The sequence below is a fragment of the Zootoca vivipara genome, chromosome 10 (assembly GCF_963506605.1).
Source record: "Zootoca vivipara chromosome 10, rZooViv1.1, whole genome shotgun sequence".
NCBI lineage: Eukaryota > Metazoa > Chordata > Lepidosauria > Squamata > Lacertidae > Zootoca > Zootoca vivipara.
In genome coordinates this window covers 26,813,970-26,832,777 of record NC_083285.1, presented here as the reverse complement: position 1 = coordinate 26,832,777, position 18,808 = coordinate 26,813,970, and the positions used below count along the sequence as shown (strand labels likewise).

Below are 18,808 nucleotides of genomic sequence, written 5' to 3'. Positions count from 1 at the left end.
TAAAGCAGGATCTGCTTTTTGCCCCTGGGCAATTCGGCTCCAGGGACCACACATTCGCTCCATAAGACACACAGACATTTCTCCTTACTTTTTATGAGGAAAAAAAGTGCATCTTATGGAGGGAAAAATATGGTACTTTTCAGCTTCTCAGATCTGGATTTATGCCAAGTAGGGAATTTCACACTAAGACAAATGAGCAAATAGCAGCTTGCTGGGATTAGATAATTAGAGTAACAGCAAAATAAAAAAAATCCTTCAGTAGCACCTTAAAGACCAACTAAGTTTTTATTTTGGTATGAGCTTTCGTGTGCATGCACACTTCTTCAGAACAGCCACTTCCATCTAGAAACCCAGCAATGTCAAGGAGAAAATAATTGTGACCTAAGCCAGATCCACCTGAAAAATATCATTTTCTAGATCCAGATGTTAACTGGGTGGCACATTATGGTCTTAATTAAAAGTTTGGAGTACAGTGGTGCCTCACTAGACTAATTTAATTCGTTCCACGGGTCAATTCTTATAACGAAAAGTTCGTCTAGCGAATCCCATAGGAATGCATTGAATTTTTTATTTCTTGCCCATAGGGACGCATTAATTGAATTTCAATGCATTCCTATGGGAAACCGTGATTCGCTAGACGAATTTTTCGTAAAACGAATTCATCTAGCGAGGCAACCTCCGCTAGAAAAATCCTTTCGTTAAGCGAAAATTTCGTCTTACAGGGCATTTGTTAAGCGAGGCACCACTGTATTGTGGAAACATGTGGACCTTCAAAACCCTTAATGGCTTCAGCCTTGTATACCTGAAGGACCATCTCCACCTCCACCATTCAGCCCAGACACTGAGGTTCAGTTCCGTGGGCCTTCTGGCTGTTCCCTCATTGCAAGACGTGAAGTTACAGGGAACCAGGCAGAGGACTTTCTTAGCTAGCATGCCCACTCTATACAACAGCCTTTACCAAAGCTGTCATGGGTTTTGAAGATGCTCAAACTCAGGACAAAAGGGAGAAACGTGGTAAGAGGCAGGCACACTTGGCAAACCCTCACCATGATCAACTCCCGCCCAGAAACCTATGTCCCTACTGTGGAAGAATGTGTGGATCCAGAATTGGCCTCCACAGTCACTTATGGACTGTGTTTATGGAAGACCATCTTACTCGGCTACCAGTGATTGGCAAAGAAGAAGAAGAAACCCACCCTATGGAACGCCCTTCCATTAGATGTGAAGGAAATAAACAACTTTCTGACTTCCACAAGATATCTGAAGTCAGCCCTGTATAGGGAAGTTTTAAATGTGTGCAGTTCTGTTGTGTTGCTGTTGTTCTTTTATGATGGAAGCTGCCCAGAGTGTAAATACTGAGGAAAATGGGCTTAATTTCTTTCAAAGCTCAAATAACTTCAGTAAAGGATAATGTACTGATATTTTAAATAATTTTTTGATTTTTAGATCATGTACTTGTTAAGATTAATTCTTGTCTACATAACATCATATAATTTCTATCCTATTTTGCAGATCCTTTACAAATGGATTTGTGCGCCTGCAGTCCATAACACAAGAGGTTTTTAATGTACTCACATAACCAAAGACTCTGTGGCACATTCAAAAGAGCACTAAATTAAGATTACAGCCTCTTTTTAAGGACGTTATTTTTCCAGAAATGTTTATTTAAAATTTAAACTGTTATTTCTTCTTGGGGTTTTTTTAAAGACCTGTTGGAAGGGTGTTAAGAAAAAAAAGAGCACTGTGGTTCAAAAATCAGCATTCATGATTAAACAGCAGATATATTTCATGAAAATTGCACAGGTTTTTAATACAAGATTATGAATGAGTCCTAATGTATAAATTACATTAGATTGAATTTCAGAAAATATTTGAAGTATGTCTATGCAACCTTGGGAGGTCTTTTCAATAACAGTGGTTATGAAGGACGGACTATTTTTTTTATGAAAACATTGGTCCAGGCTTCTTGAAAAAATGTTGTACATCTTTGCGGCTGACATTTTAGTTCTTTGGAATTAGCTTTGAAAACAGCCAAAATGAAATATTTCACAGTACAATTCTTCATGCATATCTTTAAATAAAGCTGGCAATTTCCCTCAGAGGTTCTGAAGTAATAATACTATCTTGAGCTGAAAAACATTTTGCAGCTTGGAGGCAATATAAAGGCCTAAGTTACCCTATTCCTCAAAAAGTGTGTTCTTACCTCATGTCTAGCCTTTCAAGGCAGCGATTCCCCCAGCTGATTCTAGGGGATCTCAATGTATTACCTTGTAAACAATCCCAGATTTGGTCTTTTACAAGCCTCTTGTAGTTGGCTCCTTGCTCTACTGACCCTGATAAAAACAAGCTGTTTGATTCCTGAGTGGAGTGCAGTAACATTCAGAGTTTTCTCTGCGTAATGGTAAACATATTGTGATTATATATTACAAAGGGAAGCATGGTGCATTTTGGAAAGAAATGTCTATGTCTTACCTTTAACACTGTGTTTCTGACATAACCGGCAGCAAATGGGTTGGATCTGGATCAATGAGACTTAAAGCCGTGGCTAACTTTTCACATTGATTTCAGTAGGAACTAAGTGCAATTAATTTAGGCTGTGTGTACACACCAGCCCTTGAAAGCTCATTTGAAGCATATTCATTCCCTTAAGGTATTGTGGGCGCTGTAGTTTGTTAAGAGTTGCTGGGAATTGCAACTCTGTGAGGGGGAAACTGCAGTGCCCAGAATTCTTTGAGGGAAAGGATGTGATTTAAAGGCATAGGGCCAGATTCAAGGGAGAAGTCCCACTAACAGAAGCCCATGCAAGGACTTCCACTAGCTCAATGGAGCTTTTCGGCACTGTCCAGTATGACAGGTCATCCTTGGCCGCCTTCCCTATAAAGAACGATGTGAAAGAGGGCTGTGTTTCATCCCTACTCTCTTTGACCCCTACTTTCTCCCTGTTGCTTTCCCAAGCCTTCAGCTTGACTGAAAACAATCACAATGCTTGGAGAGAGATGTCTTCATCTGCCCTACCTGCAACAAAACATGTCTCTCCTATATCGGTCTCTACAGCCACAGAAGGCGCTGTAACTCTATGCATGTCCCTGCTCCCTTTCACTTGCCATTGGCAGCAGTGGGGGTGGGGTGAGAGAACCCCCAGAACAGCATGCAAGGAAAGGGGGGAGGGTTGTTCCATCTGGCAAGCTGGAATGCTTTCACATTTTAATAATGAGAGTGTTTCTGAATTTACAGTTCTTTTTTTTTAATAACCGTTATTCAATTTATAAGAATGAAAAAATACAAAAGACAAAAAACCCAAAAAGACAAAAACCAAAGAGAAGAAAAAAATAACAATAACAACTATATTTCTTATTAATTAACATTGTTATATAGACTTCCTCGATTCCTCCCCTCCACTGGGTCCATTTTTAATCCATCCTTAGCAATTTTCACATTATATCTTAAGCCATTTTCTAACACTTATACATTTTCATCTTCCTCTATTTCATAAACAATTTCCTCTTCATTGCCCCTCAAATATTCCTAGCCTATGATAATTATTCTTAACCTATAATCATCAAATATTCAAAACCTTTAATTAATTTCTCAATATCTATCTTCAATTTCGCCCCTTAGCCTAGAACTAATTCCCAAAAATGTCCATAATTTTAAACATTACTTCTTCTATCCAAATAATATTTAAACACTTACGTCTAATTCTGCCCTCCCCCCTCCCCTGGTCTCGGAATCTCCCAGACGGTTCAGCAAGTTCCATAAAGCAATCCAGTTTCGGTCCATCCTTAGCCAGTCAGAAAATAATATCCATTATTACTTCTCACCCCACTCCCACTCTGTCACAACCTAACAGCCACACTTCTTTCTCCCCCCCCTGCTGCCCCCCCAATTCTCTAACTGCTACACAATGCCAACCACCAGAGTTACCACTTTTGACCACTTTTATTCCCCTTAGATTCTGACCCCAGTATGGGTCCTGTTCTCCCTCTCTCACTGGGAGAGCAATGTTCCATACTGGTTCTTCAATGAAACTAGTTGCAGAGCAATAGCAACCACAGAAAAAGCTGAAAACCAGGTGCGAGCTGCCTGATTGCTGCAAACAAGCACACACTGAGAAATGGGCAACCTTTCCCACATGGAAAGCTGGTCAACTTTACTCATCCAGACTGCGATACATTTCTCCTGGAAACAAACGACCTGACCTAAAGAATAAAGGAAACATAAAACCCAACCACAAGCTTTTTAAAAAAGCAATGCCTAGATTCCCTACAGGCAAGAGGTACAGCTGCATCTTACCACAAAAAGGGTGGTGATGCTGGGAGTTTAGCAACCAGTATGTATCCATCACAAAAGATAATAAGGAACAGTGGTGTTCTCTGGAACAAGCATATGTTAAATGACTATAAAAGCTAGTTCCTATAAAGTTCCATCACACGGGGGCGGGTTAGACAGCACACCATATGCATTCAAAGGACATTGGGATTATGCCTGAGAGCAATACCACCCTCCTTTCCTGAGACGGGCCATGTTGTTCTGTTGGCTGGCCACGCATCCTGCCCAATGGTCACGCCTTCCACCATTTGCATGTTTAGCATGCTTGAAAATAGGTACTACTGGGGGGGGGATCAATGTTCTCCTCTTCCCACTCACCCCGGTAGGAGTGCTTTCTGGAGGAAGACATCTGGATCCACAGCAAAAAGAATCAGCAACTGAGCTTGTGGTGTGGTTTGAATTGATCCGCTGGAAAGGTCCTAAATATTTTTTACATAGAAAAGCAAACCAAATAGGGGAAACAGCCTAAGTTGTTATTATCTTATAAAGTGCAATCCTGGGCATTTCTACTTAGAAGCAAGCCACATTGAGTTAATAGGACTTAGGCCCCGATATATATGTGTAGGATTGCAGCCATAGTGACTCCTATTTTTATGGCATATAGTGCAATGATATATTACTTCTTTCTGGCGTTTTATCACTAGGGGAAACTCACCAGCCTTTTATGCTCAACCTAACTTTCAGTAATTGACCATGGTTGTAAAATGTCTCCCAACAGGCAAATACACACTGTTGCTCCACATCACTCTCATGGGCTGAAAATACCAATTATTTTTCACATTCTATGTACGTCATTCAGTAGTTGGAATTGCTCCCTATCTTGCCCAGAGTATCAGTTGGGATGGACAAAACTGCCCTTTGGCCAGGTCACTGTTTGGTTTAGGACATCCTGTTTGTTTGGATGCAGTGATCTGACAACGCCCGCCATGCCTGCCGTCATTTTAAAATGTAAACAGGGTCTGGCATCTTGTGACCTTATGGCCAAAAGAGCCTCACCTGAGCAATGTAAACAAGGCTATTTTGAAAGTGGGCTTTTAAGCTTTAATCTTTCTTGCAGGAACAAAGGAACCTGGGTGTTCTTTAGGGAGAGCAATTTATAGTAGACCTTCGTGCTTGTAACAATATGAGTCAATAAACTCCACTTTATCACTTCTACAATTCCAATGAAGTGGGGGGGGGGCGGCACAGGGGCATTATCCAAAGGCCCGTTTTGGTTTTTTTTAAAAAAAATCCATGATAAAAAGTATCCTCTTTGGAAAAATAGGCAGAAGAGATTTTATTTTATAAGATTAAAAAAAAAGCTTGTTGCTTCTGAAAACTAGTCAGGTAACAACCAAGGTTTCATGCTGTTGATCAACCTCAAATGCATCTCCTTTAAAATCCCCAGGCAGAATTATTGGATTGTGCATTCAGAAATTTACATGGTTGCTTCCCACAAATATAGCAAGTACATACTCTATGGGTGGAATCGTCCATCATAGTGCTGTCTCTCATTCTGCCAGTACAAGGATTTCTCCTTGTATAATGGAAATCCCCCTCCCATCCCCTTATCATTTGTTCTAGGGGCTTCACCAACCCCGTGGAGCAGATTTGGGTAGATTGCAGGGCATGTTGGGGGGGGAGAAGAAGAGGGGGATCCCATTTTGCAAATGGAAATCAGTGTGCTGACACAGGACACAATAGTTGAATACCCCTCTTTGAGTTGTATCCAATGGTAGTTCCACTAGGAGCAGATCCTTTGAAAATAATGGACATTACTAACCTAGGTCTATGAATTTCAATGGGTATACTCTGGGTATAACATAGTTGGATACAACTCTATCTGCTGTGCATAGCTGCAGAGTTTCTCATCATAGGAAAATGCAATTGTGTCCTTTTTAAACACCTTTTACGCAGCACAAAGGGTTGTATAAAGATTCTTGTCAATAGAGGCAAGCATGCTCCAAGGTCTCCTGTGCAAGAACTGTTACTAAGAAGTTGTACCACAATACAAAAGCGAGACCGCCTCTTGGCATTCCCATCATCGGTTGCCCCCACCTCCCCTTGATGCCCCTAGATAGTCCTCCTAATATTTGACAACTAACAACTTAATGGATGCACCAGCAGTTCTCAGGGAATGTCAACATGACAGCTGAGTTGAGACCACCACAAAAGCTCCCTTCTCACCCAATTTTTGTGTCGCTGATTTATCAAACTGAGCTTATCTGCAAACAATAGGGCATTCCGAATCTGTTTCCCTAGACACCAATCCACACAAAAACATCTCCAGCCAAATTATTCAGCTGTAGTTTAGAACTTATTTGGCAAGACTTCCTTTTAGTAAGCAATGTGCTATCTTTATGAAACAGACCCAAAGAACACAATAAGGTACATGAAAAGCTAAGACCTTTGTCTTTCTTTCTGTCTTTTTTTAAGGTGGAGGCTGAGTACTTCTGTCAATGCTCCCTCCCCTAAGTCATATCTGAATCCTTGAAAATATTTTCCCAGGGTCATACCGCATGCAGGGAATTTGGGTGTGCTTTATCCCTTTGCTCCACCTATTCATCTTAGAAAGGATGCTGGAGCTCAAATGTTGATGTGTCACCGCTTCTGACAGGTGAGGAGAGGGGCTGGGACACAAGGCAGCTGCAGGCACAATAACATAACCATTAAAAACAGAGGCATTTATTTATATAAATTAACTTTATTATGTACCCAGCATACAAGAAATATATTAAAAGATACCCTTCGTTGAAAAATCCAACACTATTATCTCAAAAGTGAACCATAATTCTGAGGAAAAGTTCAGTTTCCCCCCAAAATGAATAAAATACTTTTATTTTTCTCTTTTTTCCCCAAGTATCTTTTGATATTTATATATTAAGCTCTGCAAATCTCTATATAATATAGATTGGATACTATAAAATACAGTTCTCTGTTCTTATATAATTTGCGTTCAGTAGATGCACACACCCATACAATACAAAGAATGAAGTCTGAGCAATGGGCTCCCTGCTTATTTATTGTGCTCTCCTTCTGAGATCCTCTGCCAAGGACATTAACAAGATGACCTGCATTTGAGTTTTGCAATACCAGTCATACTTGTATCCCCTACTAGCATTAACAGTGAAAAACGTTGCCCAGTGTTCCATACAGAGAAAGAACAATGGCTTTCTTCTGTTAACAGTGTTCCACTCTTACAGATCACATACACCTAGCCATATTGATTCAGTTCATTGCATTCCATATCCTGCAAATATAAATCTACCGATGGACAGCTAGCATTATTGCTCATTGAAGTTTTAGTAATATATTTCTTTAATGCAAGACAGAAATATGCTGAAACTCGATAACCCTTAACTACAGCAGAGATCTGAAAAGCAAAATGCATGTAGGTTCCACATTTTTACAAATGTTGCATATTAGAGATTTATGGCAGAAAATGTGACAGGAGAAAACTCACTTCTCTTCCAACAAAGGCAAGGAATAAGAACAGCCCTTTGGGGGAGGGAAATAAGCAAAAGAATGACATGAAGCCTAGAAAATTCTCTGCCATTATAAAGGAAGGACTGCACAAACTGGAAAGTACATACTTGCATACATGAACAGTGATGATAACAGGAGTAATTGTTCTCTTATGCATATGGTTGCATTCTGAAGTTCTACATCTGTCTATTGTTCAATTATAGTAGCAAACGAGCTTTTTTCTCGCTTTTGAGCTATAAGGCTATAAAGGTAGTAATTTTAACCTATTGTACAGGGCTTCGGTGTTAGATATGTCAGGTAGTATGTTTGCTATTGATATTGAAATTGTATATTCTACAACAAAATTACAGTGGTGCCTCGCTTAACGAATGCCCTGCTTAACGAAATTTCCGCTTAATGAAAGGTTATTTCGAGCGGAGCTTGCCTCGCTAGACGAATTCGTTTTACGAAAAATTCGTCTAGCGAATCGCGGTTTCCCATAGGAATGCATTGAAATTCAATTAATGCATTCCTATGGGCAAAAAAAAAATTAAAAAAAAATTCAATGCATTCCTATGGGATTCGCTAGACGAATTTTTCATTATAAGAAAAAACCCGTGGAACGAATTAAATTCGTCTAGCGAGGCACCACTGTATCTTAAACAGTACAGTACTTGTATCGAGTTTAGAAAATTCTCTGCTTCAACCATATACACACACACACACACACACACACACACACACACACACACACACACTACTTATAGACAGTTCTCTTGCAGTGTAAAAAAGGAAGTTTCAGCACAAAGTAGATCGTCATATCCTTAGAAGGCTTCAAAAATGTCTAATCTGATCTCACTAAAGGCCTTGGGACAAGTTTCCATTTAAAACTCTTCAGTCTTCATGGACATGTCGATTTCTTGCTGCATTTCTTAATGTTTTGGTTGTCGACCTTGTGCATTTCCTGTACATGCATGTGCTCAGAAAATAAGACTGAGCACACATACAATACAAGCTGGAAAATAGTAAGCTGCTGTAAATTTGCACATGAGAAGGCACAGCCACTTGGTGCTTATAATTGCACATTGAAACTGCTTGAAAGAAAGGGAACTGCATCCCTTCCAATGCTTGTCCAAACATTGTAAGGGGGAATTGTAGGGAAGTTTGTACCTCTTCAATGAGGTATTCACTCTCCCAGGACAAAACCTGAAAGTGGAGCAGTAATTAGCAACATTACTGCATGCTCCAAGGCACGACCCACAAAACAACTAGTTCATGCTACACTGTGAATCCTCTTTGGCTAGCTGATGTTTTGTTTTTGCAGGACCCTCATTAGGGACATAGTAAAACAAGTGACCTACTATTCGCTTTCACCCACTTCTGGCTGATAGACCAGGCCTGTAAAAGTGCTGCTTGCTACTGGTTAAAACAAACAGGTTTCCATCCACATTCATTTAAATACTCATCGCAACTTGAAGGAATAGACTCAGTGGCAAAGGCCTGCTATCCACTCCAGTTGGCCCCATCACAAACATACTCATTCTCTCCCACCAACACTGGGAGTGGAGAGGGTAGACAATTGCGAAACACTAGTTTCTTAACTATAAGTAGGGATGTTGGATCTGGTATTAATCTCAGCAAAAGGACAGCCTGGATATGACCCACCATTCTATAACTAACACACACTTCCATAATGGAGGTTGGGTAATGTGTCAAATGGAAAGATGGTTGAGTACACATGTCATGTAAATCAGAACAAAATCATTGAAGTAACGGGATATTAGGAGACTGCTATATATAGACTAAAGTTCTGCAATGAATGAACTACAGCCTGCTCCCTCAGAAAAAAGGAGGGATATTGTTCAAACCTATTTTAACAAAGCACTAAGTGGAGATTAATAACCTATAGTGCTAAATACCCTTTTGTTATGAGGTTCCCCACTGCATGTAAGCTGACAATTATTTAAGTGTGATTATATAACAAAAATACATTGGCACACACAAGGCCTCATTTTGATACACACAAAAAACTGATAGTGCAGAATATCCCTAAAAGGTTTTTTTTAACATATAAGGTAGAAGGCAATTTAGAATAACATTCTTTACGAGTCATCTAGGAAAATAAGCTTTGTGAGAAACTATCTTCCTTCTACAGCTCTGTCTTGTCTGGTTGGGCAGAAGTTGCGCTAATGCTTCCTTCTCCAGCATGGTTCTTGTCTGCAGACTCAAAAGACAACGAAGCTGAATTTATGCAGTATCGTTTGCCAGATGGACGAGGCCCATCGTCAAAAATATGTCCAAGGTGAGCACCACACTGAAATAGAAGAGCATAATTTGTATTCATTAGTAAGTATCAATAAGTATAATGAAAACACTTTTAAAAAGAACAACCTGTAATAGTATACGGCCTTCTCTTTGAGAGTCACAGATACGGGCTTCATTTTGAAGTTTAAATTTAATCAGGGGGTAAAGTATTTGAGGGTCAACCACTGCCTTTTCCCCCAGTTGCTAGTAATGTGAAAATACAAGCTGTCATCCAAGAGAAGTCTGGTTTCTACAAATGGACTTCAGACATGCACAGTTCGATGCCAACATCTAAAAAGAGAATGTGCTTATGAGGCAGGCTTAGAGTCACCAAAGCATGTGAAGTACGGATGCTAAGTTGTGGTATCAAAACCTGAACATGCCAAAAGGCAGGTTGAGGCCTGAACGACATATTCTGACTAAACAGTCTTTAAAAAGAAAAAGAAAATCCAAAATATTTATTATGGCAATACCTTTATAAGGCCAATCAAGTTAACATCTACATGAAACTGCTGGGTGGCGTCATTCAGAGTTTTGGAGTAAATTGTCCACAATATGCTGATGACACACTGCTCTGCTTCTCTTTTACATCTGCAGGTGAGGCAGTCAATGTGGTGGACCATTGTTTTGCCTCAGTAATTGATTGGATGAGAGCCAACAAACTGAAGCTCAATCCAGACAAAACTGAGGTGGTCTGCCCATTTTGCATTGTTCAAGTAAATGCATCAGTATTGGCCATAATCTTTTTAAAAAATCAAAGGTGGAAAGATTTTGATGATTGGTGTTTAAGACTGAACATACTGAATTATAAAAAAAAATTCCTTCAGTAGCACCTTAAAGACCAACTAAGTTTATATTTTGGTATGAGCTTTCGTGTGCATGCACACTTCTTCAGATACACACTTCAGATACACACTTCTTCAGATAATCCAAAGTGTATCTGAAGAAGTGTGCATGCACACGAAAGCTCATACCAAAATATAAACTTTAAGGTGCTACTGAAGGAATTTTTTTTTATTTTGCTTCGACTCAGACCAACACGGCTACCTACCCATACTGAATTATGTGTTTAATTTTAATTGAATTCACATAATATTGAAGGGTGGGTGATCGCGTGTGCGCGTGCATGCATGCAAATGTGTTTAATGATTTGAATTCTTCATAATAAAATTGTTTAAACATTTTTTTTAAAAAAAAAGACTGGCAACTGAATTTAAGGTGGGTGCAAGAAGGAGCCTACAAGGCCAGAAAGGAGCAAGTTTGCACGGGCTTTATTTTTTCCTTGTAGCAAAACTTTTTGAACAGCTTTTGAAATCAGCTCAGGTCATGGAAGAAGAATCCAAAGAATTATGTACACATGCTAGGCAAAAAGAATTTGGCTAATCAAACATGTAACTTTCAGGTTACAAATACTTGTTAATGCTTCTGTGACTCATGTTGGGGGGAACACCTTGTACATCTGTAAGCAAATTCTTAGAAGAGAGTTCCCAGGTGTTGTTATCTGAGTCATTTTCCCTCCAGGGCCTTTGAACTCCAGTAACATGACACTGTGAAGCAAACTTAAAATACTGAAGATACCACAGGATGATTCCAGGGCAAGCAAGTGATCAATCAGGAATAAAGAAACAAAGCAAGAATCACAACAGAAGGGAATTTCTGGAATGGTAGGCATATACACATGTATGAAGCGTGGTTTCAGTCTACTACCCGTACATTTCCTTGCAGAAAGTTTATGACAGGGGTCCCCAAACTAAGGCCCGGGGGCTGGATGCGGCCCAATCGCCTTTTCAATCCGGCCCACGGATGGTCCGGGAATCAGCATGTTTTTACATGAGTGGAATGTGTCCTTTTATTTAAAATGCATCTCTGGGTTATTTGTGGGGCATAGGAATTCATTCATATATTTTTTCAAAATATAGTCTGGCCCCCCACAAGGTCTGAGGGACAGTGGACCGGCCCCCTGCTGAAAAAGTTTGGTGACCCCTGGTTTATGACCATAATTTTCTTCTGACACTCCGATGTGAAAGAAGTAAAGCAGCAATTGGATGCCAGACCAATTTAGTTTTCCCTCTTCAAAAAAAAAAAAGTTTTTCCAAATAACTCTTTGCATCAGCCAGCTTCAACTTGATCAGCTTGATCAACCCGGAAATGCAATGCCTCATAGTATTGGTCAATCTTATATCAATTGCATTTGCAGACCACACCTAAAAGAGTTTTCACACTGGAATTCCACTGAAGGCTCAGTTCATACTTGCTAAAATCTCGTATGCAAAGAGAGGTCTTGTAGTCACAGCTGCATGGAGGGAGGGAGGACCAGATCATGCAGCTTCCCAGGGGTGATCATGGAACACAGGACACTACACTACACACACACACACACACACACACACACACACACACACACACACACACAAACCACAGACCCCAATGCACCACTATGTTCAAGAGAAGCTGTGTGGGTGGGGCAGTGGGCTCATACATACAGCTCTCCATGCAGCTGCAACTTTAGGTCTGCACCGTGGTGGCGGTTAATTGATGTAAAATGGGCTGCAGGGTGCTATTCAACTAAGTTTTACTCAGAGCAGACCCACTGCTATTAATGGAGTTAAGTTAGCCATGTTCTGTCATTTCAATAGGTCTACCCTGGGTAAACTTTAGTTGACTACCATACTGAGAGTTTGCAAAAAAAAAATCAGCCTTTACCATAAGCAGGAAAATAGAGAGGTTGCAAACTGGACTGACTGATAGGAGCGATAACTGTGTCACTGCTCAATTCATACAGCCCTAGTGGCATGCTGTAGACATGGGCTGAGTGGATCTGGAACTGCAGAGAATTCGGCGCATGTATTTGTGTGACCATCTCAATGAGTGTGTAGTGTGCAAATGGCCCCACACTTACTGCGCCACTGCTAAGCTGCCAGACATGAGCCGAACCCTGGTTTGGTAAGACAAGCACATGACATCTGTGCCATATTCTGAATTCAGTTCTCAAACCATGTTGTCTACATGCCAGTCTGGACATGTAAATTAGCTGTCTGCCAACTGATAACGTATTTCACATCTCAGAGTTCCTGGCTATACACACAATAATCCCATTACTATGAGATAAAGAAAGACCTGTGCAGACCGTTGCCAGTGATTTAGTCACAGCACATCAATGTGCAACTCATTTTTTTGTGATTAAACAGTGTTATTGGCTTCTACAGGTACAATGTAATAGCTGCAGAGGTCTCCAAGGGAAATAGTCCTTGAATAGGAAAGGAAGGAAGAATGTGCAACCAATTTCACATTACTCCCTAAGTGCACCTGCAATTAACATTTTCTTGTCACAAATATTTGACTTTTCTCATATTTCCACAGTGATGTATTTCTAACAAAACCATGAAAGCTGTTTCACAGACAGTATTTAGGATGCCTTTGTTTTATAGGAAGGCAGTTTTCTTCCAAAGCACTTATTTGTATCCTAAATCAATGGCATTCCAAAGGAAGATGTTCACACAGGAGCAAAACAGGTGTTAAAATGTTTATGGGAAGTGTACTTAATTTTTTCACCTGCTGGATTCTGCTCCCCACCCCTAAAAGGGGGGGAAAAAATAAAAGAATTTTGCTCTCCGCTTTAACCAAGTAAACTCCCAATGCAATTCTGATTTGTAATAAAACAATAGCATTTTGCAGCTGGATGTATGATTCATATTGTTAGACTCACGGAGATGGGAATAAATGACTAAATAATGGATGCATTGTATGGTGTGGTAATGACTATGGGGAGGACACAAACCACATATACTGGTATACTGGTATGCTGCTTTTATTCACTGGTTGTTGTTTTAATACTGTATTTTATTTATTTACTTATTTGTTGTATTTCAAGCCCCCCATCTCCATTTAAAAAAAAGTTCTCTGGGTGGCTTACAATAAAAGCTGCAAGCCATATATGCAAATAATATAACAGACCCATAAAACGTAACACAGCATAAAACCAGAAACAGAGAATAAAATAAAAATAGCAAATTCAGAACAACACCAGAAATTCCAGAGATCTTCAATAAATATATGCTATCACTAAAGGGCTTTTTGTTGTTAAAGTTTTAGTATAATTTACTACTTGATATTATTGTGAGCTGCCTCGGGCCTTGTTTGCAGTGAAAGGAAAATACAAATCCCAGAAACAGGCAAACATCTAATTATAAGGTGACATTAATACAAATATGATTAAAAGTGTACCTGTTTAAGTGCAGTATACCACTGAATACAAATACTGTACAGCTATGGCTTTGATCTCAGATAACATTTCAATCTAGATATAGCTGGGCACTAACCTACTGAACACTGTTTTGCAGCAGATTGAAAGTTCTTCCCAAAAAACCCTCCTGGAAAGAGTAATTGAAAGTGGCCACACAATATGTTGGCCCCTTGCTTATTCAGAGAGCTCATTTATACTAGTTTTCTTCCAGATCCCAGTTGGTCTAAAGCAAAAAAAGCAGGAGATCAGACTTTAAGTTCTGATTAAAGTTGGTGCATTCTCGGTGGAAGAAACTAGCTGCAGGTTAGCCAAGCATTTCCTCCACTAACTGCCAGGTCAACAACCCTTCTCCCCTGGTAAGTTAGTTAGGACTGAGCCATTAAGGTCACAGAAGGCTGTTGATGACAAAGAATGAAAGGAGTCAGAATGAGAAAGATAATGGGAAACTGACAAGTGTCTGGTATTATTATTCACTTGCTTATGTGGGCAGATGGGACGTAGAGGTGGCCGGAAAGATACCCTGAATATTGTCACTAGTGATCCTCAGCAAATGCTCTGTGATGGAATCTGCAGATATAGAGTCAATTCAATGTTCGTCTCTAGACTATCTGCATTTAGGCTTAAGAGAACAGAGTTCAGAGGTGAACTTTGAAGAGATGCCTTCCTGGAAGACCTTTTCTGTAGGCTACAGCCCTCTGATGTCATTTATACATGCTCTGTTAAATAATGTTTAACCTAGATAACAACACAGATTCTCATTAGCACTTTGACTTTCGTTTTTATCCACCAGCTGTCATGCCTGTGGCTCATCATGCAACCCTAATGAGTCTTTTTGGCAACTAAGAATTTTGCAGAACTTCAGATGTAAAGAAACTACACACACTACGGTTTCGGCAACCTTTTAACATGAGAATGACCTATTTGTTTCTGAACTGACCTGACTGCAGCTTGTCTCAACCCTGTGCATCCCGTAGGAGTAGTCATCAGTGAATGTAATTCTGTCAGAAGCCATCACATCATAGAATGAAGGCCAACCTGAAAAAAAACAAAAGGATGAACAATAGCAGCAACAACCTGTGATAATTTTTGCATCAGATAGGATTTTGAAAGTTTCAATCGCAAATAGGAATGTCAGTGATCTAACAAGCCCTAGATGATAATGTCCGTTGGCTGGCAAGGTAAAGCAGCAAGTTTCCAGGTTGCAAATACACACTTCTTTTTTGCCTACAGAATCCTATGCAACCTGAAAATGTGCAAATCTACAACCGTGTACTAATACACTCTGTCCAATAGAACAGTTTTCTCCAAATATTAGTCTGGAAAGTATGGAACAATGGGAAATATAGTCCAAAACTTCTGGAAGTTGGGGAAGGCTGCAGTAGAGCATTCCCCAAATTCAAGAAATTTTTTAATTTCTTGAAAAACGTAAACCGGAAATAGGAAGTTAACAGGTGCCTTTATCATGGAGCTAAATTAATAAGTTGCAAGCAAATTCCAGAAGGGCATAATTTTCCTTGGTTTGTTTGTTTAAAGACCTCTTCCACTTTTAAAAGCAGTGGGTGATAGTAAGGTGTACCATTCTGACATTTTCTTTCTGGTATGAAAATGTGTAAGACCAGCATTACCCCAGAAAGAAACACTTGGCTCTTGTATCAGAGAATCTCTACAGCCACCTCTACCTATTGCTATTGTGTCACACGAAGGTTAATGCTTTGAAACAGGACTGGGGACCTTCTGCCCTCCAGATGTTGTTGGATTGCAGTTCTTATCATCCCTGGGTATTGGTCATGTTGCCTGGTCCTGATGGGAATTGGAGTTCAACAAGACATGAAGGGCCACTGTTTCCCCATCCCTACTATAAAAGCAACTCACGGTCAATAAGAACACTGAGGAGGACAAATTAAATTTGAGCAGATTACAGTTATACTAAGCAAAGACCTACTATTTCCAAATAGTCGCAGGATATAAAGTTCATCCGAAGTCCAATGAATCAGATGAAGAATTGATCTAGTGCAGTTTCCAACTGGTACTTCCAAGCAGAGTGGGAAGTCAGCAATCTTCCTTGTTTTCTAAAGTAGTTGATTGCTGTCAAGGCAGCAAAGACTGAGGGATCAGCCAGACTTCTGCTTGTCCTCCCACTTCCCCCAGGGAAAAAACACTATTTACCGCTGAACTGGAGCAAATGTCAATTGGGCTTTCCATAGATTGACGTTTGCTCTGAATCAGCGCTAAAGAGCAGCTTTTCCAGGGGAAAGCAGTGGGGGGGACTGAAAACTGAAAACTGCTCAGACCTGTGCCTAGAGAGCACGGGACAAGCGGAAAACCACTTGGACCTGTGCTTTCTAGGCAGGGGGGAAAGAGGACGTGTGGATCAGCCTTTAGGGTTGTATCCACCAAGGTTGTCCTATTCACACAAGGACTTTTGCTTGCTCAATGGATCTTTTTTTCTCTCTCCTCCACCCATGCTCCCTCAATCGATTCTGGGTTTCCCTTTCTGAAGATTGAGGGGCCGGGGGGCACACAAGGAGAGGAGAGGGAAGAGAAGTTCTATTGAGGAAGTAGAAGGCCTTGGGCAAATGAGATGACTTTTTTTGAAAGATATAATCCAATCTCTCTCTCTCTCTATCACACACACACACACACACACACACACACACACACTCAGCAGAGCCTGCAATCATATTACATTAGAAAAATGTTACAGTAATCAAAATCTCTTATCCAGTCTCCACTATTTCCTGAAAGCATGCAGCTAATGACTTCATGAAATTATGCCATACAAAAGACGGGGGGGGGGGCTTTCAGAGACAAGTATTTTGCAAGATGTGCTTAATTTTAAAAAAATATTTTAAAGAAAAATGGTGGTGCAAAAATCATCAAAAGATCTCAACATAGGTTGAATACAATCTGTTTCAGATGTAATTGAAACCAAGTTAAAACAAGATGAAAAACTGAAAGAAGAGTGTATTTTAAAAGGACTCATAAAAAAAACTTGAATGAAGAAACACACTAAATTAAGTTTCATATCTTCCAGCCACTTCCATGCAGAGTGTTCTAAGACCAGAAAATCTCACTGGGGAGTCAATATAGCCCATGTGTAGAAACTAATGGAAAGATTGTGCCTCATTCTTACCCAGCTACGTAAAACACGATCATAGCCTAAGAGTATCTACCAATTACATCACAATAAGAAGAGCATGGTCATCTAGGCTCTCTGAAGAAGATGCAGACCAAAATGACTGGACAACACAAAACATCTTGAAACATAAACTCTAGAGATTCCTCTATTCCTGCCAAGCCAATGGAAAGGAGCCAGAGAACATAATCTTCCACAAACATTCACATCTTCCAAGAGGATAAAGTATCCGTAATAATTGCTTCTGGTTTGGACCAGTACTTTATTGCTATAAACTGACAACAGGACTTTGGAAGAAGAATGCCTTTATCATTTGGGGAGGAAGGCTAGTTCAGTGATGAAGAATCCTCAGAGAGAACATCCTTCATGACACAACAAGAGGCAAACTTCAAAGGCTGAAATGAAAAGACTAGAGCAATCTCTGTCTTATGGGGAAAGTTATATTGTTCAAAAAAACTAGAAGATGGATGGGTTTCTTTCCAGTTCTGATAATGATAATCAGTTACTCATTCCCCTTACTTGCAGCCTCTTACTTTTGTCCCCTGCAAAGGCATAAAGAAAATATATATTACCCCATCCATATGGCAACAAACCATGATATGGTTGTCTTATGAACCATAGCTTTTTTAAACTATGGTTTGGCATTATGTCCAAACCCAACAGCCTTGCTTAAAAATGGTTTGTTTTACCACCTGGCCACAACTGTTTGTCAGGCTACAAAAACACAAGTCAAGAGTAGCTAGAGAACAAAATTAGCTTTGGGAGAAACAAACCACGGCTTGCTTGCCTGCTCATCTCTGAGATGACTCATGGTTTGCTGAAGAAGCGTGCTGGATAAGTGGCACAAGTCATGAAGTGAATATCACCTAACACAAGTGAGAGCACCAAACTGTTGCCTCCTCCGTGGGATCCTCAAAGACCATAAGTTCATGACTTTTTTGAATAGCTTTAAAAAAAAATTAAAAAATGGGTTGGAACTGTCTGGCATCAAACAGAAAAAGGTGATCCATCAGTCCCTGTCCTCTTTGCTGGCTCCTCAAAGGCATTTGGTTGATCACTGCAGGAAATAGGATGGTGGGCTAGACACGCCTTTGCTCTGATCTAACAAGGTTCTTAATCTCTCCAGCAACAGCACTGTCAATGGCTACCACTGGAAAATATGCTGCCAAGTAATCGCCTTTAGAGGTTTCAGACTAAGAACATGAAGGTAGTTTATGTCTGGAGATGAATTGACAACATTGGAAGCAGCACAAGGAGGCAAAATTGGGAATTGTACTTATGGGAGGGGGGACAACCTGCATAAATTTTAGCTACATTTCTGAATCTCAAACTTTATGAGGAAATCCCATTCT

The 18,808-nt window shown here is 40.1% G+C and overlaps 1 protein-coding gene across 7 annotated transcripts in view; it reads right to left on the bottom strand.

Moving 5' to 3' along the window:
* Window positions 1-6,992: 6,992 nt before the first annotated feature.
* The window catches only part of MSRB3 (methionine sulfoxide reductase B3), a 58,808-nt gene continuing 46,992 nt past the window's right edge, over window positions 6,993-18,808 (bottom strand). For all 7 annotated transcript variants that reach the window (XM_035126598.2, XM_035126604.2, XM_035126601.2 and 4 more), the window contains 2 exons: window positions 15,258-15,355; window positions 6,993-10,087 (listed from right to left, as the gene is read on the bottom strand). In XM_035126598.2, coding sequence (XP_034982489.1) covers window positions 9,923-10,087; window positions 15,258-15,355 — 263 coding nt within the window. In that variant the 3' untranslated portion in view covers window positions 6,993-9,922. The remainder of the gene's footprint in view (window positions 10,088-15,257; window positions 15,356-18,808) is intronic.